This window comes from Thalassophryne amazonica, chromosome 2 (assembly GCF_902500255.1).
Source record: "Thalassophryne amazonica chromosome 2, fThaAma1.1, whole genome shotgun sequence".
Classification (NCBI taxonomy): domain Eukaryota; kingdom Metazoa; phylum Chordata; class Actinopteri; order Batrachoidiformes; family Batrachoididae; genus Thalassophryne; species Thalassophryne amazonica.
Genome location: NC_047104.1, coordinates 56,609,735 through 56,636,371, shown reverse-complemented (window position 1 = coordinate 56,636,371; position 26,637 = coordinate 56,609,735). Strand labels below are relative to the sequence as shown.

Genomic DNA, 26,637 nt, shown 5'->3' with positions numbered 1-26,637 from the left:
ACATGTCAGGGTACTGTCAGGAGCAACTAGGGGATTAAGGATCTTCACCAAGAGCCGTGAGTGATTTTCCGGTCTGGCTGGGGTTTGAACCGAGGATCCTCTAGTCTAGGTTTTCGGTACCACTTAAGGGGAAAAAAAACTACACTGAGAATCCAGCCTCGGTGTATCAAGGCCTACACATTACTTGTCTGGTCATAACAATTCCAAAAAGGTATAGTTTGGACTATCTGTGATGGAATGTTCTGGAGTTATGGGATCAAAACAGCAAAAATGGTGACAAAGGTCAATTTCAGGTTGTACAGGGTTAAACAGCTTAGGACTCCGGCAAGGGCGGTCACATCTCCTCCTCTTTCCTCTATCGCTGCTCCAATCTTTAAAGTCCATATTTCACCAGGCTGTGAATTCTTCAAACTATATTGGATTAACCATGGAATTGATCAGCTGGTCTCTCAACGCTACTGACACCATTTTTTCTACAAGAAGATCAGGGCCGGGGGACCCTGTGTGCCTGGATGGAACTTACCCTGCGGGCTATGTTCTCGACACCTGGGAGACATGGCGTGTCGCATGCTTTGCGCCATTCTATGTGGAGGACGTTGAGGATTTATTCATATTTGGTTTCATAGTAGGAGGGCTGGTACTTATTGGCTTACGTGCTGCCCTGACCTACCGGAAAATTGGCAATACAGCTGCCGCCAAAACCATGACCCCTCGCTTGTCCGTCATGATTAATGAGTTGGGCAAGGTGATGCATTCTCAGCCTGCGTTAACCCTTGAACTCAGACACAAATTGGATAACATCTCAGAGCAAATGCGCACCTTGCAGGAGAAGGTGAAGATTTCATAATTGAGATCTGGTTTGGTCATGTGAAGCTGAAAAAGTGTTTTTCACTGCTCAACCACAAACACTGCAGGCTTATCAGCCTATGAAGGATAAAATGCCCCATTGTTTTCCTCCAGAAGAATCTCTACGGCCTTGGGGAATATTGGCTGCCTCCTCATCTTTCTAACTCCAATACAAGGACAGTAACTGACACACATGGACAAAGACTGAAGCATGCTCCACTTCCCCTCCCCTACCTCCCTTCCTGCCCCCATCACACACCCCATCCCGGCTACCGCTCAAGCCACTCCTTCTCCCCTCGGGGGGCTGCGCAGTTTTAGCTGCGGCAGGTCCCCGTTCCCCCCAAGCTGACGGCAGAGAGACTCCTGTTGCAGCAGACTACCACACACTCACAGCCTTAATTTGGAAAACGGACTGTTTCAAGTTTAGTGCACATAAACAATGTCAAATGTATATGTGTTGTCTTAATTCTGATGTGTGCCATTATTACGGTAAACAAGTAATAATTGTGGATTAATTGCTTTATCTTGTCTGTGGCAATTTAAGTGTAGACATAATCTCGTTGTTGTTGCACTTGTAATGACAATGACAAAGCTCATCCACTCATCTATCCAAATACTATAGTTGCTCCAATTTCAGTAACAAATTATGCAAATTATTTTTTGGGTTAATGGGGCTCTAAAAAGGAATAGTTTGCACCATCTGTCATGCTTAGTTATCATCTTACAGGGTAACATATGTCACATGTCATAGAATGCAATGGATGTTGACCTTGTTTGACCTTTACTTTGGAGACAAAGCATTCAACACAGTCAAAACTATTCCATTTATTGATCCTTTTAATTGCAACCAATAATTTGCATCATTTTTTTGCTGAAATTGGAGCAACTTTAATTTTTGACCACTGCACAAACTGAAACTGACCTTTGTCACCATTTTTGCTGTTTTTACCCCACAACTCCAGAACATTCCATCATAGATAGTCCAAACTATACCTTTTTGGAATTGTTATGATCAGACAAATAATGTGATGTAGTTTTCAACATGAGTGGAGCATTTTTAAAGTTTGACCTCTGTGTAATTCTTCATTGACCCCTACCTGGCTACAGCGACCACCCTGGGGTGGCTATCATACATTTTTTCTGTAGGCCATGATACACTGAGGCTGGGTTCTAAGTGTCATTTTTTCCCCTTAAGTGGTACTGATTAGGTCAAAATTCATGACTGGCTCATGGAATAAATACAATGATTGGCAAATCCTCTTCAACCTGTATTGAATTGAATACACCACAAAGACAAGATATTTAATTTTCAGACTGAAACTTTATTGTTTTGTGCAAATATTTGCTCATTTTGAAATGGATGGCTGCAACATGTTTCAAAAAAGCTGGGACAGTGGTATGTTTACCACTGTGTTACATCACCTTTCTTTACATCACAGATGCTACATTTTGGACTTTGCGCTGGTAACAATCTGGATGGTCTTTTTCCTCTTTTGTATGAAGGACACGATGTCCATGATTTCCAAAAACAATTTGAAATGTGGACTCATCAGACCACAGCACACTTTTCCACTTTTTGTCTGTCTATTTCAAATGAGCTTGGGCCTGGAGAAGGCGGCGGCGTTTCTGGATGTTGTTGATGTATGGTTTTTGCTTTGCATGGTACAGTTTTAACTTGCACTTGTCGATGTAGCAATGAACTGTGTTGACAATGGTTCTCTGAAGTGTTCTTGAGTCCACACGGTAAGATCCTTTACACAATGATGTCAGTTTTTAATGCAGTGCCGCCTGAGGGATCGAAGGTCACGCATTCAATGTTGGTTTTTGGCCTTGCTGCTTATGTGTACAAAGTTCTCCAGATTCTCTGAATCTTCTGATTATATTATGGACTGTAGATGATGGAATCCCTAAATTCCTTGCAATAGAATGTTGAGAAACATTGTTCTTAAACTGTTGGGCTATTTTTTCATGCAGTTCTTCACAAAGTGGTGATCCTTGCCCCATCTTTGCTTGTGAATGGCTGAGACTTTTGGAGATGCTCCTTTTATACCCAATCATGACACTCACCTGTTTCCAATTAGGTGTTCTTTGAGCATTCATCAACTTTCCCAGTCTTTTGTTGCCCCGTCCCAACTTTTTTGAAATGTGTTTCAGGCATCCATTTCAAAATGAGCAAATATTTGCACAAAAACAACAGTCTATCAGTCTGAACATTACATATCTTGTATTTGTGGTGTATTCAATTGAATATAGGTTGAAGGATTTTCAAATCATTGTATTCTGTTTTTATTTACATTTTACACATTGTCCCAACTTCATTGGAATTGGGGTTGTACATAAACATACCAAACACCAAATGTCAGCTCTCCCCAGTTTCTCTGTGATCAAAGCCATATACACGCATGCACACATACACAGAGGCCACTTGGCTTATATGTATACATACATACATATATATGTTTGCTAACACACAGATTTTTATGAATAAAATCCGGCATACGTAGAATGCTAATATTATCTCTTTAGTCACAAATATTGAAAAACACCACCTCTGGCAATGTTAAACAAAATTCCTGAATCTGCCCCCTTAAATCTGATTCTTCCAAAAAGTTAATGGTTTCACCCTTGACACATACCCCACACTTTCTCCAACTTTTGGGAAAACCAGTTTTGTGGTTGTATCTCTCATAGTTACAGAGATGTGCGTGAAATGTAGGCAGAAATATGTGCTCACTCATTTAGTTGTGTACTTAAAGGTGCCAATACTTATGCTTACCATTATTTTGGCTTTTATATTTTCCCTTGATTTGTGTAATGTTGTGGAGATTCATTTTCACAGTGAGTTTAAAGGATATAATTTTAGAAATTTTTATATAAAGATGCCTGAATTTTCATATATTTATTTATTTAATTCATTTGATGTTCTCAAAAACTCAATTGTGCAAATGCCCGAGGGTGCATAAAGGGGAAGTGTCATTTGACACTGTGGTTAACAAAGCTAAAAGAGGTACTCGCAGCAACTTAAGGTGTGAAATAAAAGTCAAATGTTTTTAACAGTTTGTCACATCTACCACTCAGACGATGAAATGCCGATGTTGTGCAATAACATTTCCTAGATTTATCAAAAGCACCCTCATGTCTATTACATCACAGAAGTTCAACAACTGGCTCTGCAAAACAACAGAACTTTTAGTTGGATATTTATGGGCAGTGAACCTCGGCCACATAATTTGTTGAAATTTTACACGTGTCAAGATGCCTACAGATTCTGTTGCTCATATGTCCTCATCTCACAAGGAAATATGGTCAAAACGTCACTGAAATCTTTCTTTTGGCATCAATCATTGTCTTTTACCACAGAATGTTTCATCATTACAAATATGAATACCAAGATTTTAGCAAATATTTGACCATATTCTTTCTGAAATGTGTATACATATGAACAGCAGAATCAGAATGTGTGTGTCAGTCACTCTCTTTTACAAAAATGTACAGGATATCTTAATCTAAGAAACACTTTTAACCTCACATATCTTTAATCATGACAGAAAATGACTAATTTTCTTTTATCCTGATGAAACGTCACACATCTGTCTATTTTATAAATACATAAACAGATGTGCTGTATGACATGCTTCATCATGTTCATTTATAATGAAATTGTTCAACTTTATGCCAGGTAAAGTCAGTATAGTACGTTGTATATTTTATCGCATATTACAACAGAAATCTGCCCTATACTCATAAATCAGCCCTCATGAGATACAAGAAAAAAAACAGGGTTGATAAATCAGACTTTTCCTATCAATTTTACTGCCCTGGAAACTGTGGCAATAAAATCAGGGCGATACAAAAAAGACTGAAGACCTTTTTATTTATTTGTAAACAGGGCAGAGCGGATTTATCAATGTGGCTTTTGGGAAAATCACTGCAGAAAAGCCGCATTCCACAGCCCCAGAAACATCACTGAAGCACAGCGCAAGACTGTTTTTCACAGGCTCCCTTCAAGACGTGCATGTGCAGCTGCAGCTCCTCCATTCAGATGGTGATTTGTACTGTGACTGCATCGAAATTAATGCATTTACCACTTTACCAAGTCGCATATTCACACTTATGTCAACTTTGCAATTAATCTGCAGTTCAACTATGGGTTAACTGTGGGGGTTGTCCGTACAGATCACGGATCAAATATGATCCATTACACCACTATCGGAAAGGACAGACTGGTTTTTCCTTTGTAGGGAAAATACAGTAGTGTTCAGAATAAAAGTAGTGCTATGTGACTAAAAAGATTAATCCAGGTTTTGAGTATATTTCTTATTTGTTACATGGGAAACAAGGTACCAGTAGATTCAGTAGATTCTCACAAATAGCAATCCTGTGAATCACTATACTAGTATTTAGTTGTATAACCACAGTTTTTCATGATTTCTTCACATCTGCAAGGCATTAATTTTGTTGGTTTGGAACCATTGGCAACACTGTCTTGTTGAAACACCCATTTCAAGGGCATGTCCTCTTCAGCATAAGGCAACATGACCTCTTCAAGTATTTTGACATATCCAAACTGATCCATGATACCTGGTATGCCATATATAGGCCCAACACCATAGTAGGAGAAACATGCCCATATCATGATGCTTGCACCACCATGCTTCACTGTCTTCACTGTGAACTGTGGCTTGAATTCAGAGTTTGGGGGTCGTCTCACAAACTGTCTGCGGCCCTTGGACCCAAAAAGAACAATTTTACTCTCATCAGTCCAAAAACTATTCCTCCATTTCTCTTTAGGCCAGCTGATGTGTTCTTTGGCAAATTGTAACCTCTTCTGCACGTCTTTTATTTAACAGAGGGACTTTGCAGGGGATTCTTGAAAATGAATTAGCTTCACCCAGGCGTCTTCTGTCACAGCACTTACAGGTAACTCCAGACTGTCTTTGATCATCCTGGAACTGATCAATGTGTGAGCCTTTGCCATTATGGTTATTCTTCTATCCATTTTGATGGTTGTTTTCCGTTTTCTTCCACGCGTCTCTGGCTTTTTTGTCCATTTTAAAGCATTGGAGATCACTGTAGATGAACATAATTTTTTGCACCTGCGTATGTTTTCCCCTCTCCAATCAACTTTTTAATCAAACTACGCTGTTCTTCTGAACAATGTCTTGAACATCCCATTTTCCTCAGGCTTTTAAAGAGAAAAGCATGTTCAACAGGTGCTGAATGCCACACTACTATTATTGTGAACACCCCCTTTTCTACTTTTTTTTTTTACTAATAGCCCAATTTCATAGCCTTAAGCGTGTGCATATCATGAATGCTTGGTCTTGTTGGATTTGTGAGAATCTACTGAATCTACTGGTACCTTGTTTCCCATGTAACAATAAGAAATGTACTCAAAACCTGGATTAATCTTTTTAGTCACATAGCACTACTATTATTCTGAACACTATTGTACATCGATCTGCAAATAAAAAAAAAATTAAAAAAAAGGAATTCTGTGAATAACCAGAAAACTTTCATCTTTGGTGGAATACAGATGGAGAAAATTATTACCCCCCCCCCCCCCCCCCCCCATGAAATATAACAATTTCTTCTGCTTCAAAAAAAAAAAATTCTTTTCTTTTTTTGTAAACAGAGCAAGGAGTTTCAGCCCAACATTTCTAATCATCCTAGTTTTATTTTGGATGCTTACATTATTTTACTTTGCACATTGGTGTATCTTTTTTGCTGGATGATAGCTGGCATTCATTTGCTGTAGTTTTCAATATGTCTCAGACATGCCGGTCTTCAGTTCACCCCACAGATTTTTAATGGGATTCAAGTCAAGGTTTTGTGCAGGTCAGTCAATAATGTTCACTTTGGTCTCCTGGAGCGAGTTCTTCACCAGGAGTGACGCATATTTTTGGTCATTGTTGTGTTGAATGACAAAGCAACAACCCAGACCCAAATTTGCCGTTGATTGCTTGATGTTTTCTTTCAAAATCTTCACATATCCTTCTTTCTTCCCGATTCCTTCTACCTTGAGAAGATTCCCCATTCCAGATGCACTGAAGCATCCCCACAGCATAATACTCCCACCGCTGTGTTTCATTGTGAGGACAGTGTCCTTTGGGATATAGGCCTCTCCTTTCTTTCTCCAAACATAAGCAACAACTCTATGGCCAAAGGGCTCTACTTTTATCCTATGTGACCAAAGAACACACTTCCAGTAAGCATAATCATTCTTCAGGTTGTCCTTAACCCTGTGGGGCCGATGCCGCCGGATACGACGGCTGAGTACAAGTTTTACTAAATTATAAATAACTTTTTAATGATATGAGATAGAAACTTACTTTTTTTTTTGTGCTGAAAAGTGAACTCCGCGGACCTTCGAGCCAGCCATTCACCATGTTTGTACTCCTCATAGAAGCTGCGTGATGACGTGCACAATGTGAGAGTCCAATCGGAATTGGTTCACCGCCACATGGTCTTCCAATATTCAATCGTAGGGCAGAGCAGTCTCACATGGTAGGCCAAAGATTGTTAGGAGCAGCGATGTGTTAAGCCCCTTTCAGACTGGGGCTGCTCCCAGTTGCATCATGATGACGCAGGAATATCTGCATCAGGTGCGCGCAGCAGGGGGCAGAGAGGAGGTGAGGACGCAGCCTGCAGGTTCTCTGCACAGAGAAGTCAGTCTTCTGACTTCTTTTCTAGGTTATATTTGTTCTTGTGCTGAGTTGCAGGTCTGCGCTCTGAGTTCTGTTACAGTTTATCTTTCCTCCTTTGACTGTGAGATGCGCGCACACGCCCGTGAGTAAATGTGGAGATGTCTGGAGTTCTACTTGATGTTGACATGTCCTGTCTCTGGCAATCAGTCTGTGAGCAGGACATATGTGCTTTTTTTGTCCTTTTTTTTTTTTTTGAAACACAGTGATGAGAGAGTTTAAGGGAGAACAAGGAACTAACTGCCCGCAGCCAGACAGTTTTTTTTTTCGTTCTTTTAATTGTTCACATGTACGCGCATGAACGAATCGTCCATGAGTAAATGTGGAGATGTCTGGAATTATACTTGATACTTGTCTCTGGCAATCAGTCTGTGAGCAGGACTTTTATGGTCTTTATACAAACATATTTGTGAGAGAAAAGCTAGGAGCTGCTGCAGCTGCAATCTGCATTTTTTTTTTCTGTGCTGTTTTTTGAGCATGTAGTTTTACTGCATTGTGTACACGGAATAAAAACAATCCTGCGTGATTTATACTGCGGGAAAAATGGAATACAGCAGGAATCAAATTGGCGTCGGGTAACATTGTCTTGTGAAGGTGTGGCTTCCAGTCATGCCGAGTACCGTCCTGTTGCTCTGACCTGTGGTGAAACCACTTAATTCTGCATCCGCAGAGGACGGAAACAAAAATTAAACATGTTTAATTAAACAAGCAAGCTTAGATCTGATGTTTTGGTGAAATAATTAGTACTTTTATTTCCTCACATTCACTCCAATGTGACATTGCAGTTCAATCTCCTGTTTTGGGTTTATGTCCATTGCTCCTTCTTTTCATGTTGCAGCAGCTCACAAACCTTGCTGCTGTGTTTGCACATTGTAGTACTTCACCCAACAGATACGGAAGTTTGTCGATATTGGTTTATGCTCTCAAAATCTTTTTGGGTGGTTGTAATGTGTGGAAAGTATGTATCTGTGTTGTGTTGGTACAGCGGGCAGGTGGTTAGGAAGTGCAGCTTGTTCCTCACCTTGTGTTGTGAGCAGTGGGTACACAGTTTGTCTTCTCTCTCTCCAAGAAATTAGCTCTTTAGAACACTGAAACAAGCATGTTTCCAAAATGCCACAAAACCACCAATAAAATACATAATTACTTAATTTACTCATATCTGAAGTCAGTCTGGGTAAAACATTGGACCCTTCCTGATGATAAGTTGGTCAGAGCGACCAGTGTTAGCGCTCTAGCTAGAAGCTGCAGGAAGGGACCCCTCTCCCCCACAGCAGCAGACCACAGCACAACCCAAAGACATTCAGCACACACATGCAGACAGGTCCTGGATCAGACAACTCTGCAGGTTGTATGCGAAACTTTTGATCCGCAAACTACATTGGTATCGGAAGCTGATACCAATATTGGATCGGATCGGCTCCATCCCTACATTCATGTCAAATGTTACTTGGGCATTCCCTCTAAAATTAACACATTTGCCGGAAGTGTCAACACAATATTATACACACCATCGTAATCTACCATGGAGAGTGTAGTTGGGAAATTCTATGAAAGCAAAATTACAGTCAGAGCAAACATTTTAAATGGTGAACTAATAGGCCAGATTTTGCTTTCATTGTAAGTCTATAATCATAGAACTGCCCAGTATGAAATAGACCAATGTAGCAAGCCAGACTTGGGAATCTGTACCATTCTTGCAGCCTGCAATGTGACAGACCTATTATGTAAGCTAGGTTAATGCTGGGAAGGGTGTATGAAAGGAAAACATGAAATGGATTGCTGTTACAGTCAGATCCAGAACTAGTCAGACAGTGACACAATACTTGAGGTCAACTGTCCAAAGTCATGGAGAGTGTGGTACAGAGGTGAAGGGAGCGCAGGCAGGGTGGGGTGGGTACAGGAAGGTGCCAGGAGTGATTTGTGACCAAAGAATATCTGCAAGAGCGAAGGGAAAAGTTCATAAGAGCATAGTGAGACCAAATATGTTGTAGGGCTTAGAGATGGTGGCACTAACAAAAAGACAGGGGGCAGAGCTGGAGGTGGCAAAGCTGAAGATGTTGAGATTCACTTTCGGAGTGACAAGAATGGACAGGATTAGGAATGAACATATCAAAGCTCAGGTTGGACGGTTTGGAGAAAAAGTCAGAGAGGTGAGATTAAGATGGTTTGTATGTGCAGAGGAGGGCCCGAGGGTATATGGGGAGAAGGATGCTGAGGATGGAGCCACCAGGCAGGAGGAGAAGAGGGAGGCCAAAGAGAAGGTTTATGGATGTGCTGACGGAGGACATTCAGGTGGTTGGTCTAACAGAAGAAGATACAGGGGACAGGGTGAGATGGAAACAACTGATCTGCTGTGGCAACACCTAACTGGAGCAGCCACATGAAGAAAAAGTAGTCTCTGTACACCACCACAATGGATTTCAAAGGACAATTAGAATGTGCTTGCAGTGTGGATTACCAGAACACCTTGTTGTTCAAGGAACAAGAAGAAGTAAGTCTTACTTCGGCCCCAAGGACCAACGGTGCCAGAATATCCCCAGACTCTGTCATATTAAGAGGATGAGGGTCCGTATATAAAAGAAGCTGTAATTTCTTAATACAGTTGTATATAAAGGTTTGGGCTCCCCTGATGATTTCCATGATTTTCCTTTATAAATTATTAGTTGTTTGGATCAGCAATTTCAGTCAAATATATCACATATCAGACAGACAGTGATATTTTTGAAGTGAAATGAAGTTTATAGGATTTATAGAAAGTGTGCAATAATTACGCTTCTTATAGTTTCCAATGAGAGTCTGGATTCTGGTTGAAGGTATTTTGGGCCATTCTTTACAAAACATCTCAGGTTTGTTGGTTTCCGAGCATGGACAGCCCGCCTAAAATCACACCACAGATTTTCAATAATATTCAGGTCTGGGGACTGACATGGCCATTCTAGAACATTGTACTTGTTCCTCTACATGAATGCCTCAGTAGATTTTGAGCAGGTTTAGGGTCGTTGTCTTGTTGAAAGATGCAGCACCAGCACAACTTCAACTTTATCACTGATTCATGAACATTGTTCTCAAGAATCTGCTGATATTGACTGGAATCCATGTGACCCTCAACTTTAACAAGATTCCCAGTACCTGCACTGGCCACACAGCAAGATGTAACCCCCTCCAAATTTTACTGTAGGTAGCAAGCATTTCTTTGAATGCTGTGTTCTTCTTCAGACATGCATACCGCCCTTTGTTATGTCCAAATAACTCAATTTTAGTTTCATCAGTCCACAGCATCTTATTCCAAAATGAAGCTGGCTTGTCCAAATGTGCTTTAGCATACCTCAAGCAACTCTATTTGTGGCATGCATGCAGAAAAGGCTTCCTCTGCATTACAGCATCAAACAGCATCTCTGTGCAAAGTGTGCTGTATAGTTGAATGATGCACAGAGATACTATCTGCAGCAAGATCATGTTGTAGGTCTTTGGAGCAGGTCTGTAAGTTGACTATGACTGTTCTCACCATCCTTCACTTCATCTTATCTGAGATGTTTCTTGGCCTGCCACTTCGGGCCTTAACTAGTACTATGCCTGTGGTCTTCCATTTCCTCACCATGGAAACTGACAGCTGAAATCTCTGAGATAGCTTTTTGTATCCTTCTTTGTTTTCAAGTCATTTGAGAGGCGTGTAGAGGCTCCCATGTTGCCGCTCATTAGAAGGGATGCAAAGAGGGGAAACATTTGCAAATGGCCACCTTAAATACCCTTTCTCATGATTGGATTCACCTGTGTAAGGAGGACAAGGGTCAATGAGCTTACCAAACCAGTTTTGTGTTCCAATAATTAGTGCTAAATGTATTCAAATCAATAAAATGACAAGGGTGCCCAAATTTATGCACCTGCCCAATTTTGTTTAAATAATTATTGCACACTTTCTGTAAATACTAGAAACTTCATTTCACTTCTCAAATATCAGTGTGTTTGCCTGCTATATGATATATTTAACTGCAATTTCTGATCCAGACAACCAATAATTTATAAATAAAAATCATGAAAATTAACTTGTCCAAACTTTTGCATACAACTGTAAATACTGCAGCATTTTTGTGAAACCACTTGAACTGAAAATTACATCACTGCCCAAATACATATGGACCAGCTATATAGTTTGCAATAAAACAAATTTCTGATGGCCAAATTACCCATTCTTTTACAATAATGATATTTAAGATCACGGTGGTTTATACTAGCACAGCAAGTTAACTGAAACAGGTAAAATCTCAACCTTTCTCGTTATACACCATCAGTGGCATTTCTCCTCCATTGCAAAAATCACTTGGCAAACTGAACAAAGCACGGAAGCTGCCTCTGAGAATAGGAATGTCATAACAGGAAGTGAAATTCCCTGAAATGAGCTGAACATCCAGTGGCTTGCAAAAGAATTCAGCCCCTTGGTATTTTCACACATTTTAATTTGTTTATGGCATTTCAAATACAAAAAGTAAATCAGGCTTCCCAATATAAATATTTTTAAAATGACCTTCCTTAGACTCAAACTGAAAGTAAATCTCAACAACTTGATATAAATTAATTAAAAATATGAAAGCCAAGATGATGGGTTGCATAAGTAATCAGCCCCTTTGGTATAATACCTGTAAATAATCACTTTTATTGTCAGTTTTCTTCAGACAAGTCAGGGGATGGATACATGACAATTTCTAAGTCACTGAATATGTCTTGAACTTTATTTACATCAGTTATCCAATCCAATCCACTTTATTTATATAGCACATTTAACAACAAAAATGTTCCAAAGTGCTGCACATACAATAGAATCACGATAGATAAAACCCCAGTAGTCAAAGTTATGAAGAAATACAAACAGTATGGCACTCTGTGGTAAATCTGTGTGGAGTAGACAATTCTCAAAAACTGAGTGACTGTGCAAGAAGAGTGAGGCAAGCCACAAAGACACCCAGACAACCCAGAAGGGGTTACAGGCTTCTGTGGCTGTGATTGGAGAAATTGTGCATTCGCCCTATTGAGGTTTCAAATCCCGCAAAATCTCGCAAAACTTCGAAGAGGTCGCTACGCTGCGAGATGTCAGTAACATTGAAAAATGCACTGAGACACTCTGATAATGCCGCACTTTAACTGCTGCACATGGACAACAGCATTAACATCGCAACTTAAAACTCTTTGTATATTGTGCCTAAAACTCTTGTGAACATATTATCTGGGTTTTTAGACATTGTTATTATGTTTGTTTTATGTAAACATGGGAGAAGCACAGGTTGCTCCTCTATTATTTTCAACGAGAATTGCTGAGCCACGATCGCTTCCTGTTCATGTCATTCTGGGGGAAACTGAAGTTTGCTCTTGAAAGTGCAGGTGACACCAAAAAATGTGCACAAATAATCACTAAAAATTATGAAATTTTGATATTTAAAAAAAAATCCTGAACAATAAAAGTAAATGACAAGTGCGCATGTGAAGGAAAAACTACAGCTGTCTGAAGCCTGCGCTCTATTTCAGCCCTCAGCCACAACCATATTGTTGCTACGTTATCACCAGAACGGCACCTGCTGATTCAAGCCCAAACCAATTGTAAACACAGCGGAGGTCGAGGTGTTTCAGATGATTATTTTTTCTAGTGTGGAGCTTTTTTTTTTTTTTTTTTTTTTAAGTCCAGTCTGAAGGTGTTTCTGAAGCAGCTGTGGGGGACACAACCTTATAGTTTTGAGCCTTATTAAGATGGCAATAAACTTTGGAAGCGATTTCGGCATGATAAACTTGTTTTTTTGCCAGCTCTTTAGTTGTAATCAACTGATAATACAATTTCAAATCTAAAAAATGACATGAGGGACTGAAAATATCAGCTATTTTTAAAATAAATATTGTTTCCTTCTTGAATACATTTAATGTACTGTACATTAGTAGCATAACACATTATTAGTAAATATTAAAACCATTCACAGAAGGAGTAAATATAGTCTTACCTGTCCGTTTCAGTGAGATCATCTTTAAACTTATTCACCTTTACAAAACACCTGAAAATAATTTAATTCCTTCTGTCTTGGCTGAGAAAAGTTTCATTTGTCACACGGGAGTTTGGTGTCAGGTTCCAGTGCCACCTGTAATCTGTTATTGCGGCTGATCCATGAGTCTGTTGTCAACGAGCCGCTTTGCGCTGCAAGAAAAAGACTTGCAGCGCCTCATGTGCTCATAACATCTCAGTCTGCACGCAACATTATCCCAATGATCCACAAAACAATAAAATAATCTGAAAATACTCGGTTTTGTCTCCGTATCGAGTAGAGAAGCCATGGACACCGTGCTTACATGCTCATCAATATAAGTGTTCCAATTGCCATTGATCCAGTGAAAATTAACTGTTCTGACACAGAAAACATGGTGCAGCTCCGACCCGAACCGCTCAGTAGAAACGGGGTTGTCAGTAGCCTGTAACAATCCATAATTTAATGGGGCTATTATGATAATGGTTCTCGTGCTGACGCCACTTCCTCCTCCTTCTTGTCCAATGTGGGCACACTGGGAAGTTCCTGGTTTTTAGTGGTGCTGAGTTCAAAATTTCAAATTTCAAACTATTGTTTAATTTTAGTCTTAAATATTCATGAAAACATGGCATTACATGTCACCTACACTTTAACGTCCTGATTATTGTCCTTTACAGCACTGTTTGCCCAGTTAGTTCCAGAGTAAAAGATATAAAACGTCTGAAATTCAGTTTGAGTTTATTAAATTCCAAGCAGGTTAAACGTAGCAGACAAGGATTATTTGGAATATTTGTTTTACCATGTTTTCAGGGTCTCATGTAGCAGTCTCTTATTAACATGATGAAAAGCATAAAAATATTACATTTTAGTAGTACAATGTTCATTTGTAATTGTTATGTGGATTCTCTATGTTTTGACTACAGCGACTCTCTGCCACGCAAGGGATTATGGGATATCTCAAGAGGGCGAATAGTGCATGTTTTCCATTTTGTATCCCCAGTTATACAGCTTCATGATGAAGTGGTACAGAGGAGGATTTTCTTTCACCAAAACATTAAATCTGGGCTTGTACCTTCTGGCAAATTGTGTCTGAACTTTTGGGTCTTCTTTTTAATAAAACCATGTTTCTAATGACATTTTCACCCATTCATTAGCAACAAGAAGCGTTTGGCTCACAGATTAAGTAGCCAGTTAGCCAGCAAGGATGTTTAAATTCTAAATAAATATTGCACTGATTAAATTTGCTTTTCACCTGAGTGACATGATGAATTAAAAAAAAAAAAACCTGGTTGAAAAAAGTCCCCTTTAAATTTGGGTAATGTCTAAATCAGAGGAATGCACCTCGGGCAGGGGTGGGCCGACTGAGTCTCATTCCTACCAGTCGTGTCTTGTCTGCTTCCTGGTGAGCAGCTTGCGTTGGAGGTTATACAGTCCTTATTTTATATATATTCTTGTTATTCTTACCTTCTCCAGCCTGTCAGGGGCTCCACGGCTCCTTTCAGAGGACGCCTGAAGGTTATTATGACAGACACGGGCCATGTCACCATGAGAACCAGAGACAGAAGGATGAGCCGGCCAGGCACCAGGAAGACACCCAGGAGGACACACTGCAGGAGCGCACAACACAAACATGCACGAATAAATCCACGCATATCCACGTTGCGTTGCAGTGGATTAAAGGGCCTCGGCCCACCAACTGAACATATACGCCGACCCCCCGCTCACCTTACATATGGCGGCTTTGCTGAGTTTGGTGTCCTGGACGAAAGGATTGATGACGGCAGGCAGCAGCAGAGATTGCTGCCTCGGCAGGGCGAACACGCGATTCGGCTGCATTGCAGAGCAGTAAACTAAACCAGGGACTAGCGGCGGGTCGAGCAGGTCTTACGTTATCATTTCACTTCCTCGTAAAAAATGGCCTTTTCCGATGTCGGCCTCACCTCCCTGTTATCAGGCGATCAAACAGACCAGAACGGCCGCAGCGACACAACAAGCTCCGCCCCCAACCCAGGATATAACATAAAAAAAAAATTCTGGGTGTTATCGTTTTCATCCAGTTATTTGGAAAAAAGAAGAAAAAAGTACAAGGATTCTAACATTTTTTAAAATTATTTAATTGATTTTAATTTTTCATTAATATGGTGTGACTTCTGGTTTTACAACACGTATTTCAGAAATTAACGTGAAACAAATATTTCAAGGTTATCAGAGATGTTAAATTAAAAATGAGCTACCGAATAAACAACGTATTTGACCGAGTCAAATGTCCACAAGATGGCGAGATTTTACAAAAAATTCTGCCGAGACTTTTTTTTTTTTTTTGGGATGGATGGATGGATGGATGGATGGATGGATGGATGGATGGATGGATGGTGTGTGTCAGTCCAGAATGTTTTTCGAACCTTAGACCTCAACCGTTTTTTAGAAGAACTCAACCCTTTCATTTCCTATTAATTACGAAATTTCTTAATGTTAATTTACTGTCTTAAGGTATTTATAAACTGTTTGGGTACACACTATTACCATCATTATTATTATTCTTAATATGTATATGACATGACGAGCGAAGCTCTTCAGCATCTCACCATGTCATTTAGGTCCTTCAGACCTTTTTGAGTAAATGCTTCGGTGGAGCATGAGCATGGCCTTTTAAAGCATTTTTCTTTCTTTTTTTTTTTTTTTTTTTTGCCTACAGTATGGCCAAATTATCATATGGCAATATTGTCATTGATATGACAATGAGTTCATACAAAGTGCAGCAACAGTGAAAGTTAAGCATTCTTAAACAAAACAGTAATAATACCACACTCATTTTGCACTCATCATAAGCTTAGGATACAGTGCCCTTCAAAAGTATTGGAACACTTGACATTTCACACATATTATTAAAAGAAAATAAGATTATAAAATCAAACCTTCACTGTGCCTTGTGACAGAATCACTATGATGACCGGTCAAAGATGGCGGTCACATTTCTTGTGCCTCAACAACCAATGCGGCATCTACTCCTCTTTATAATGTCTATGTTTGTCTACCGTCGGCCTTGTGATAGAATCACTACGATGACAGGTCCAAGATGGCAGCCGCAGGTTTGCGGTTTGTGGCTTTTTCCCCACTGGGGAGGTGGGTTTCTTTGTGCCTCTTCCGGTTTGTGCCTCCATCTACCATATAGTGATCTTTGCGGCGCTTCGCTCATATTATCAGTAATATGTATATTTCGTGGACATGAATGAGCGAAGCTCTTCAGCATCTCACCATATAATTTAGGTCTAGGGATGGGTATTGATAAGATTTTATTGATATTGATGCCATTATTGATTCCGCTTATCGATCCAATTCCTTATCAGTACCTCTTGTGAATTTTCTGTGTACTAAAACTAGGCTTTACAGGTTTTCTATGTCAACATTTTATTGAGTCTTAAGAAATTGGTCACTGGATCCTTGATCTCTGGACATAAATAAAATCTACACAGTGGATCCTTGATAACAAAAACAAAATCTGTAGTTTTTGTCAAAAGCATTTCCTTTCAGACGTTAATGGCATGAATGTCACTCCATACCTCTGAGCTGAGCTCAGCCGGCTGCACATCAGCATCAATGTAATTAATAAAGAATGCAGGATGTCTCATTTTGGGAGGAAAACACGTTTTAGTCAATTGTAGTTTATTGTTTGTATTACAACATTTGGAAAGAGGTGTCATTTGATTTAAAACAGTGATTTGCTTTGAAGTTATTAATTCTGGCTGGACTCCAACGTGACTTGGCAGAGAGTGCCGCAGTGTTTAGAGCTGTGCAAATGGAAAGGAGGACAATTCTTGTTTCTTGCCTGCAACAAGACACGAATCCCAGTTAGTGACTTTAATCCACACGATAGTGACTCAATTGACATTTTTAAATGGCTTTGAGAGTTAAGAGAGAGAATTAAGAAGAGGACTTGCCGCTTCTGAAAAGCAGCGAAGCAATGAACCAACAAAGCAGTGGGTTGGAGCACTGCTTCATTGGTTCAAGCTTCAAGAACAGCTGCTGCAGAAGCAGTTGATTACAGACCCGCCACAGGCTCTGCAATCAAAGTAGAGAAATGATCATTTTCCCGACACCCTCAAAAACAACGGCCGCTCTGAAAGTCCGATAAAGGAATTGTTCATCAAAAAAGCTGTTGATGTCGGTGGATCGAATCACTTCGTGCCATTTCTGGTTTGCGGTTTCGTCTACCATCGGTTTGTGGCTTTTTCTCCACTGGGGTGATTTTTTTGTGCCATTTCCAATTTGTGCCTTTGTCTACCATAAGAGCGCGTCGCGTCGCTCGTATTATTACTTTATTTATCATTTCTTCTATTTTATCATGTTTTTTAAATGGACCACAATGAAAATGTGTATTCACTTTCTTGTGTAATCCATGTATTCTTAACGTATTGTAAATCACACACACACACACACACGCTTCTAATATATAGATGATTTACTGCCCCCTGCTGGAATGGCATGTGAGTCCACAATGTAATTATCAATGCCTATTGTTCAGTGTTGTTAACTAATATCCATTTCTCCAAAAATATTAGGCCTATCAATGTTCCGTTTTAGCGGCATTCATCCTCAAACCAAAATACATAAGCATACCAAAAGCAAATGTCAACCCTCCCCAGCTTATCCGTGATTGAAGTTATACACACACACGCTGTCATGGTTGGGGTTTGTGGGGATGTTTATGTTGTCAAGGTGTTTATTTAATGTGTGGGGTTTTCTTTGTCTGGTCAGTATTCTATGTCTGCACATTTTTGTTTTTGTTTTTAGAGTTTGGTTTGGGTCTGCCTGGTCCTGTTTGTGTGCCACGCCCTCTCCTGCTTGTTCCCCAGCACCTGTGTCTGATTTTCCCTCATCACACCTGTTATTTAAGCAGCACATTTCCCTCTTGTCACTGCCAGCTAATTTGTGCTTCATGCGAGAGTTTCCAGCCTTTTTTCACAGTGTCCTCGTCTCCTCATTCATGTCCTGCCATGTACCATTTTGCTCGTGTTTTGACCTCACCTATCGCCTCATGTTTTGGACAGTGTTGCTTTTCTTGATCTGTTCTCCTGTGAATTGGACCCTGCCAGTTAAATGAGTAAAGCCTTTTGAAATGACCTTCTTGTGTCTGAGTCCTGCATTTGTGTCCAGCCGGTTCTGGTCTGAGATCCTGGCAGAACAATCTGGCCCAAACATGGACACAGCGGACTCTGGATGGTTAATTTGACGCTGTACGCTCATGGTCAGCAATTAGCGCAGCAAGAAGAGAAGGTAACTGCTCTGTGTTCGGGACTCAGTCAGTTGGCCAAATGCCAAGATGAACTGGTGGCCATGCTCGAGTCACAGGCTGGGCGTGAGCAGAGAACGCTGTCATCCACACTGCCTGAATCCTCCTCCCATCGGGAGTCAGGATCCACTGGGATAGGAACGCCCCCCCCCCATGGTGGACAGTTCTTTTTGCGCTCAGCTCTCTCAGCTGGAACGTTTTTCCGGAGATTCTGGTGATGTTCCGCCATTCATTACACAGTGTCAACTTTATTTTAAACTTATGAAGTCAGTCTTTCTGTCAGATCAATCAAAAATCGGCTTTATGATTTCACATTTGTCGGGTCAAGCAAGTACATGGGCCACCGCAGAGTGGAGCAGCAGGGTCGCATCCTGTGAGACACTCAATCGGTTGATCCAGGCATTAAAGGGTGATTCTTTAACTACGGGCACTTTTGGCCTTGTAAATGTAATTTCCACCACACCATTGCCTTACAATATAAAGTGCCTTGGGGCAACTGTTTGTTGTGATTTGGTGCTATATACATGTGCTCTGATGTCACTGTTTATCTCCATAGAAACTACCCAAACAATCTTTCATACAAACTGTTTAAAGGGACATTACAGTGTTATGGTGGAAATTACGGCATTAGTGTGGGACAACTACATTTTGTTTAAAAAAATCACAACAGTTGTATGACATTGAATACCCCATTTATGTTTTGATTATTTTACTGATATTTTATTCAGAGATATTTTAAAACATTAGAAAAAATGTTTCTTTACCATTCATTTTTATCATTGAAGATCAAAAGTCTGGGTGTGGGACAAGCACAAAACGGCAATATATGCATATAATGATGCTGAAAAAAGGTGAAAAAGTCATCATAGACTACTAGAACAAATTTCTTAACACACTTTCATTGTAAAGATAACTATAAAAGTGTGAAATTTCCCCTTTTTTCTGTTTTTCATACAATATGATCAAAGGACATAATAAGTGCCCGTAGTCTAAGAATCACCCTAAAACAGGTGTTTAAACACAGCTGTCCTGGGAGAGACGCAGCGAGGCCCCTGATTTGGTGAGGCAGGGCTCGTGGAAAGTGTGTGATTATGCAATCGACTTCCATGTTCTCACACAGAACAATTGGAACGTGGCAGCGCTCACTGACATGTTTTTCTAAGGACTCTCTGACAGGATCACATGATCGCTGTAGATTTACCTAATGCAGGGGTGGGTAACTTGTTCCAGAAAGGGCCAAGAGGGTGCAGGTTTTCTTTGCAGCCACTGACTCCAGCAGATGATTTCACTGGTTAATATCACTTTGAGCAGGTGGAATCAGTTAATCAGTGAAATCACCTGGTGGAGTCAGTGGTTGCAAAGAAAACCTGCACCCTCTTGGCCCTTTCTGGAACAAGTTGCCCACCCCTGACCTAATGACTCTTTATCCATCAAGATTGACAAGCGACAGGCATTGGGGGGGGGGGGGGGGGGGCGCGTTCCCGCAGTCACCATTCGCCACCTCGCAGGAGTGGTGCTGTTTTCCCTTATCATCTTCTTCAGTCTACTCCTCCTGACAGTGGGACACCTAGCGATAAGGGTGACAAACCCATGCAGCTGGGACGCACACTTCTTTCCATCGAGGAATGCTAGCAGCATCAGCTAGAGGGCTTGTTTTTACTGAGTCTCTGGAGGCAGGGCTCATTCACCAGTCCTCGTCCACAACCGGGACTGGCTTCTTTGTTGTAGAAAAGAAGGACAAGACTCTGCACCCTTGTATTGATTACAGGGGACTGAATGACATAACTGTAAAAAATCGGTACCCCCTCCTGTTGATTGCTTCTGCCTTTGAGTTACTGGAGGGGGTGAAAATATTCACAAAATTGGATTTGATTAATGCTTACCATCTCATTAGAATTAGGGAAGGCGACGAGTGGAAAACAGCGTTTTTAACACACCTTCAGGTCATTATGAATATTTGGTCATGCCCTTCAGGTTAAAAAAATGCACCTGCAGTATTCCAGGGCCTGGTTAATGATGTTCTACGTGATATGTTAAATAAGATTGTTTTTGTCTACCTCGATGACATCCTGATTTTCTCTCCCAATGAGGAAACCCACAGTCAGCACGTCAGAATGGTTCTGCAGCGATTGCTGAAAAATTACCTGTACATCAAGGCTGAAAAGTGTGAATTCCACAAACCTGCAGTATCTTTTCTGGGGTTTGTGTTGGCTGAGGGGGAGATCAGGATGGACCCTAGCAAGGTGGTGGCGGTGGCTAACTGGCCCTCCCCACGCACTCGTAAGGAGGTTCAACTTTTTTAAGGTTTTGTCAACTTTTACAGGAAGTTTGTCAGGAAATTCAGTTCTGTCATCTCGCTGTTGCACAACTTAACCTCCACTCACAGGTCTTTTGTTTGGTCCGCAGATTGTGAAGCTGCATTCAGAGAGCTGAAGAGATGGTTCTCCTCCGTGCCCGTGCTACTCCTCCCGGATCCCTGCCAGCAGTTTGTGGTCAAGGTTGACGCATCCGACATTGGCGTGGGGGGCATCCTCTCCCAAATTTGTCCCTGGGATGGTAAGTTGCATCCTTGTGCTTACTTGTCCAAAAAACTCACCCTCTGAAAGAAATTATGACATTGGTGACCACGAGCTGCTGGCAGTTAAGGTGGCCCTGGAGGAGTGGCGGCATTGGCTGGAGGGGACACAGTTGCCATTTCAGGTGTGGACTGGTCACAAGAATTTGGAGTATTTGAAGTCTGATAAAAGACTAAATGCTAGACAGTTGCTCCCGGTGTGTAGTGAGTGCCTTGTATGGCAGCACCCTCACATCAGGGTGAATGTGAGGCATTATGTGTAAAGTGCTTTGAGTGTCTGATGCAGATGGAAAAGTGCTATATAAATGCAGTCCATTTACCATTTAGATAGGCCCAGTGGGCCCTATTTTTTGGTTGTTTAATTTTGTGTTGTAATACTGACCCAGTTCCAAGAATGGCAAACCAGACTCCCTAACACACCAGTTCAATCCTGATATTTCCCCATCCGAGCTTAGGACCATTCTACCTCGTTCTTGTTTCATTTCAGCTCTTACTTGGGATATTGAGACCAGGGTTAGAACTGCTTTGGAAGGGGTTTCGGTGCCATCAGACTGTCCTCAGTCTAAACTGTTTGTGGTAGAAGCCTTGAGGAGGAGGTTATTAAGTGAGCTCACTGTAGCAACTTCTCCTGTCACCCAAGCATTCATAAAACCTGTTTTGTAATTCAACAACAGTTTTGGTGGCCTAAATTGTTTAAAGATGTTGCTGACTATGTCAGTGCTTGTCTGATTTGCGCCACTCAGAAGACCTCCACTCGGAGTCCACAGGGGGAGCTGATGCCACTAGCTGTTCCTAAAAAGCCTAGGAGTCACATTTCTCTTGACTTTGTTACAGGTCTTCCGGGTTCCCAAGGCAAGACTGTAGTGCTTACGGTTGTTGAAGCTTCCCTTGGCCCGAGAATTGGCAGAAATAATGTTGTCTAATGTTTTCAAATTGCACAGTGTTCTGCAGGACATAGTCTCTGACAGGGGACTGCAGTTCATATCCCACTTCTGGAAAGAGTTCTGCAAGCTCCTGGGCACAACTGTCAGCCTCACATCTGGCTTCCACCCCCAGTCCAATGGACAATCTGAGTGTGTCAACCAGGAGTTAGAGAAAGGGCTCTGGATAGTCTCCTCCCAGCATCCTGCTTCCTGGGCTGAAAAGGTTGTATGGGTTGAACTAGCACATAATAGCCTTCCGTCCTCGTCCTCTGGGTTCTCACCCTTCCATGTCATCCATGGCTCTCAACCCACATTGTTCACCTCCATAAACTCTGACTCTTCAGTTCCATCGGTGCTGGCCTTGGTGAGGTGTTGCAAGAAGGTCTGGGAGCAAGCTCATCATGCTCTTGTGAAGTCCACTACCATGTACAAGGCATCTGCAGATCACAGGAGATCGGTCACTCCTTCTTATATCCCCAGTCAGAGGGTCTGGTTATCCACGCAAGACCTGCCCCTTCAAGGAACATGCAAAAAGCTGGCACCCAAGTTTGTTGGTCATTTCCCATAGCCAAAGTGGTCAACCCTGTCTCCGTCTGCCTCAAGCTCCCCTGGACTATGAGGATTCATCCCACATTTCACATCAGCCTCATCAAACCTGTCTCGTCTAGTCCTCTTTGTCCTCCTGCCGATCCCCCTCCTCCCACCCTGTTTGTGGACAGTGGTCCTGTGTTTGCGGTGCGGTGGCTCCTGTCTTCTCATCGGTGGGGTCGGGGTGTCCAGTTCCTCATGGATTGGGAGGGTTATGGGCCAGAAAAGCACTCCTGGGTGCCGTCCCAGTTTGTTTTGAACCCTGCCCTTGTTCATGACTTCCATGCCACTCAACCTGATGCTCCTTGGCCACCCGGGATCAGCTCTTTAGAGGGGGGTACTGTCATGGTTGGGGTTTGTGGGGATGTTTATGTTGTCATGGTGTTTATTTCATGTGTGGGGTTTTTGTTGTCTGGTCGGTATTCTATGTCTGCACATTCTTGTTTTGCTCTTAAGAGTTTGGTTTGGGTGTGTCTGGTCCTGTTTGTGTGCTGCAGCTGTGTCTGATTTTCCCTCAACACACCTGTTATTTAAGCAGCACGTTTCCCTCTTGTCACCGCCAGCTTGTTTGTGCTCCATGCCAGCGTTTCCAGCCTTTTTTCACAGTGTCCTAGTATCGTCATTCGTGTCCTGCTGTGTACTGTTTTTTCACTCGTGTTTTGACCTCGCCTATTGCCTCATGTTTTGGACACTGTTGCTTTTCTTGATCTGCTATCCTGTGAACCGAACCCTGCCAGTTAACGAGAGGTAAAGTCCTTTTAAACTTAACTTTTTGTGTCTGAGTCTTGCATTTGTGTCCAGCCAGTTCTGGTCTGAGATCCTGACACACGCATCAAGAGCTTTTTGTCTTTTCTGTATTTTCAGCAGGTGCTTTTACTTTTACACACCCACAGAAATGGTGGCAGAAGACATCAAACCATCAATTTCTATTTACTATACAAGTTTCATTTAATTTTAATTTAACCTTTATTTAACCAGGTTTGTCCCATTGAGCTTGAGATTTCTTTTGCAAGAGAGACCTGGACAATTATTCATTCATTCATTCATTCATTCATTTTCTTCCGCTTCATCCGAGGTCGGGTCTCGGGGGCAGCAGCTCAAGCAAAGCCGACCAGACCTCCCGATCCACACACACCTCCCCCAGCTCCTCCGGGGGAACCCCGAGGCGTTCCCAAACCAGCTGTGAGATATAGTCCCTCCAGCCTGTCCTGGGTCTTCCCCGGGGCCTCCTCCCAATGGGACGTGCCCGGAACACCTCTCCAGTGAGGTAAATCGAGAGCTTTGCCCGCTGCTCAGCTCTCTCTTCACCACGATGGTCCGATACAGCGACCGCATCACTAAAGATGCTGCACTGTTCCGCAGCACCTGGACAATTATAAAGTTTCCAATTTACCGAACCTGCATGACTTTAAATGTGTGGGAGAACCCACACAAACACGAGGAGAACATGCAAACTCCACACAGAAAGGCCACAGGTGGGAATCGATTCCATGATCTTCTTGCTGTGAAGCAACAGTGCTAACCATTAAGCCACTATGCTGCCACTAGATGGTAGACACAGCCCGTGGGCTGTTGCCAGGCAGCAGCCATCTTGCTTAGAATTATTACGCTTTGTCAAGCATGAGATTAAATAGAAATCAATATTGCGCTCACTTAAACCTGATCTTAAAAGTGATCTGAAAATGCCTTTTTGTGCAGTGTTTGTGTGCAGCAACAAGCTGACAAAGGATTATGGAGTGAACTTTCATAAGTGAGTATTATGTGTAATATTAATGATGTGGGGAAATGACTAAAATTGTTGAAAAAAGGTTAGAAAATTATTTTTGTTGTGTTGATCCGTATTCTGTAAACTAGTGATTTCAACTTTACTGTCTGAATGCTGTCGTAAGAAATATCTCACAATTCATTTAACTATGGACTATATGCACGCATTAGTTCTGCATTTTATGCCTATGATGACACTGTAACTTCCAGTGTGTGGGAGACAATAGTGTGAAGTGCACTGTACTGTGCAGTTGGCCTCAGAGTCCTCTGAGATAACTCGCTGTTTACTGGAGCTTCCCAAAGTCTCAATAAATGATGTGAGGCAGATTGTTTGTTTAGCGACCTCAACTCCACAGAGCCTGATGGAGAAAGGATTTAAATTTTCTATTTGTTCCTACAGCCCTGACCGGAGCACTTCGGTCTTGTCAAGCCCCAGATCCACTGCAGCTTGCTCCGCAGAAGAGCAGTAATCGTGGTCAGGCAAAGTTACCTCCATCGCTAGTTCCTCCAGGTGATCAGCGAGAGGGTTTAGTCGCTCTCTTCGCTCCCAAATACCGGGACGAGGGGCAGGAATGGAGGATTTGTTTCATTCGGAATGAAGGGGGACGGCTCCTTTTTTTTAACAAACGGTGCCCCGGTGTGGTTTGACGGGTGGCTCACATCAGCAGGTAGAAAATGCAGAGAACAGACTCTGGTGTTACTCGTTACTACAAAATGATCTCTCTGAATATTTATGACCCATTTCCTTTGCTGCTCAGCATCTTTCGGGAAAGAGAAAAGAAAACTCAAAATGGAGTTACACCACGCAAAAGCTGTACATTTTGGGTACACAGCAGTGATAGCTCTATGTGCTATCGTCTCTCCTCTGGAAAGAAAACTTGGTCTTCTTCAATGTCATGACAGAAAAATATGAACAATGACAAAAAAATACAACAAACATTGTAAATTGATTAAAGTTTTCGGCTATGGAACAGAATCAAACACTGGCATCTGCCATAATCAGAAATAACACAGCAATCAGAGATGTTAACAGAAATACACTCAACAAAAATATAAACGCAACACTTTTGGTTTTGCTCCCATTTTGTATGAGATGAACTCAAAGATCTAAAACTTTTTCCACATACACAATATCACCATTTCCCTCAAATTGTTCACAAACCAGTCTAAATCTGTGATAGTGAGCACTTCTCCTTTGCTGAGATAATCCATCCCACCTCACAGGTGTGCCATACCAAGATGCTGATTAGACACCATGATTAGTGCACAGGTGTGCCTTAGTTTAGAGAAGTGTTTCATAAATGTTAAAAAAATCATATATTGGCAGTTTAGTTGAATAATAAATTGAATTTTGTCTCATTTGTTTTTGTCTATAAGCACATGCAATTTCAATATCAGTGCTCAGATGACAGTAGCTTCTGGGAAAGGTGCAAGTTGCAATAAACTGATGCCAAGCGCTAAGGATACATGCTATCCAGTCACAGCAGATGAAACTTTTTTTTACTACTGAGCAAACATCAATGTTAGACTTTTTTAGGTTCAATGATTCCACGGCGTGTAGATGTTGTAGCGTCAGTGAGCCCATGGCCTTGGCGGATCAAAAATAAAAGCAAAAAAAAAAAAAAAAAAAATATATATATATATATATTTTGTTACAACGTAGCTATGTGCTTCTAAATTACTGTTCAGAAATACAGTTTATTTTGAAACAGGACAGGGTTCCAGAAGGTGGGGACCCTTAGTCCCTGTTGTGTGCTGTTCTTGGTTAGAGTTTGAAAATGACTTTGATCAATAGAGCATAATGTCTGCGTGGTCACAGAATCTGTAACTGTCACCCATCAGTATTTTTTTTTTCAGGTATACAGTCAGGCTACATTCACATTACACTAAATCATTTTGTTTTTAATTAAAGACAGTGACAAAGTGCAAAAGCAATAAAAAACACACA

At 41.4% G+C, this 26,637-nt stretch overlaps 1 protein-coding gene across 1 annotated transcript in view; it reads right to left on the bottom strand.

Moving 5' to 3' along the window:
- The window catches only part of lpcat2 (lysophosphatidylcholine acyltransferase 2), a 28,010-nt gene extending 12,520 nt beyond the window's left edge, over positions 1-15,490 (bottom strand). The window contains exons 1-2 of the mRNA XM_034186334.1: positions 15,275-15,490; positions 15,014-15,156 (exon numbers count right to left, since the gene is read on the bottom strand). Coding sequence (XP_034042225.1) covers positions 15,014-15,156; positions 15,275-15,385 — 254 coding nt within the window. The 5' untranslated portion in view covers positions 15,386-15,490. The remainder of the gene's footprint in view (positions 1-15,013; positions 15,157-15,274) is intronic.
- Between the last annotated feature and the right edge of the window lie 11,147 nt (positions 15,491-26,637).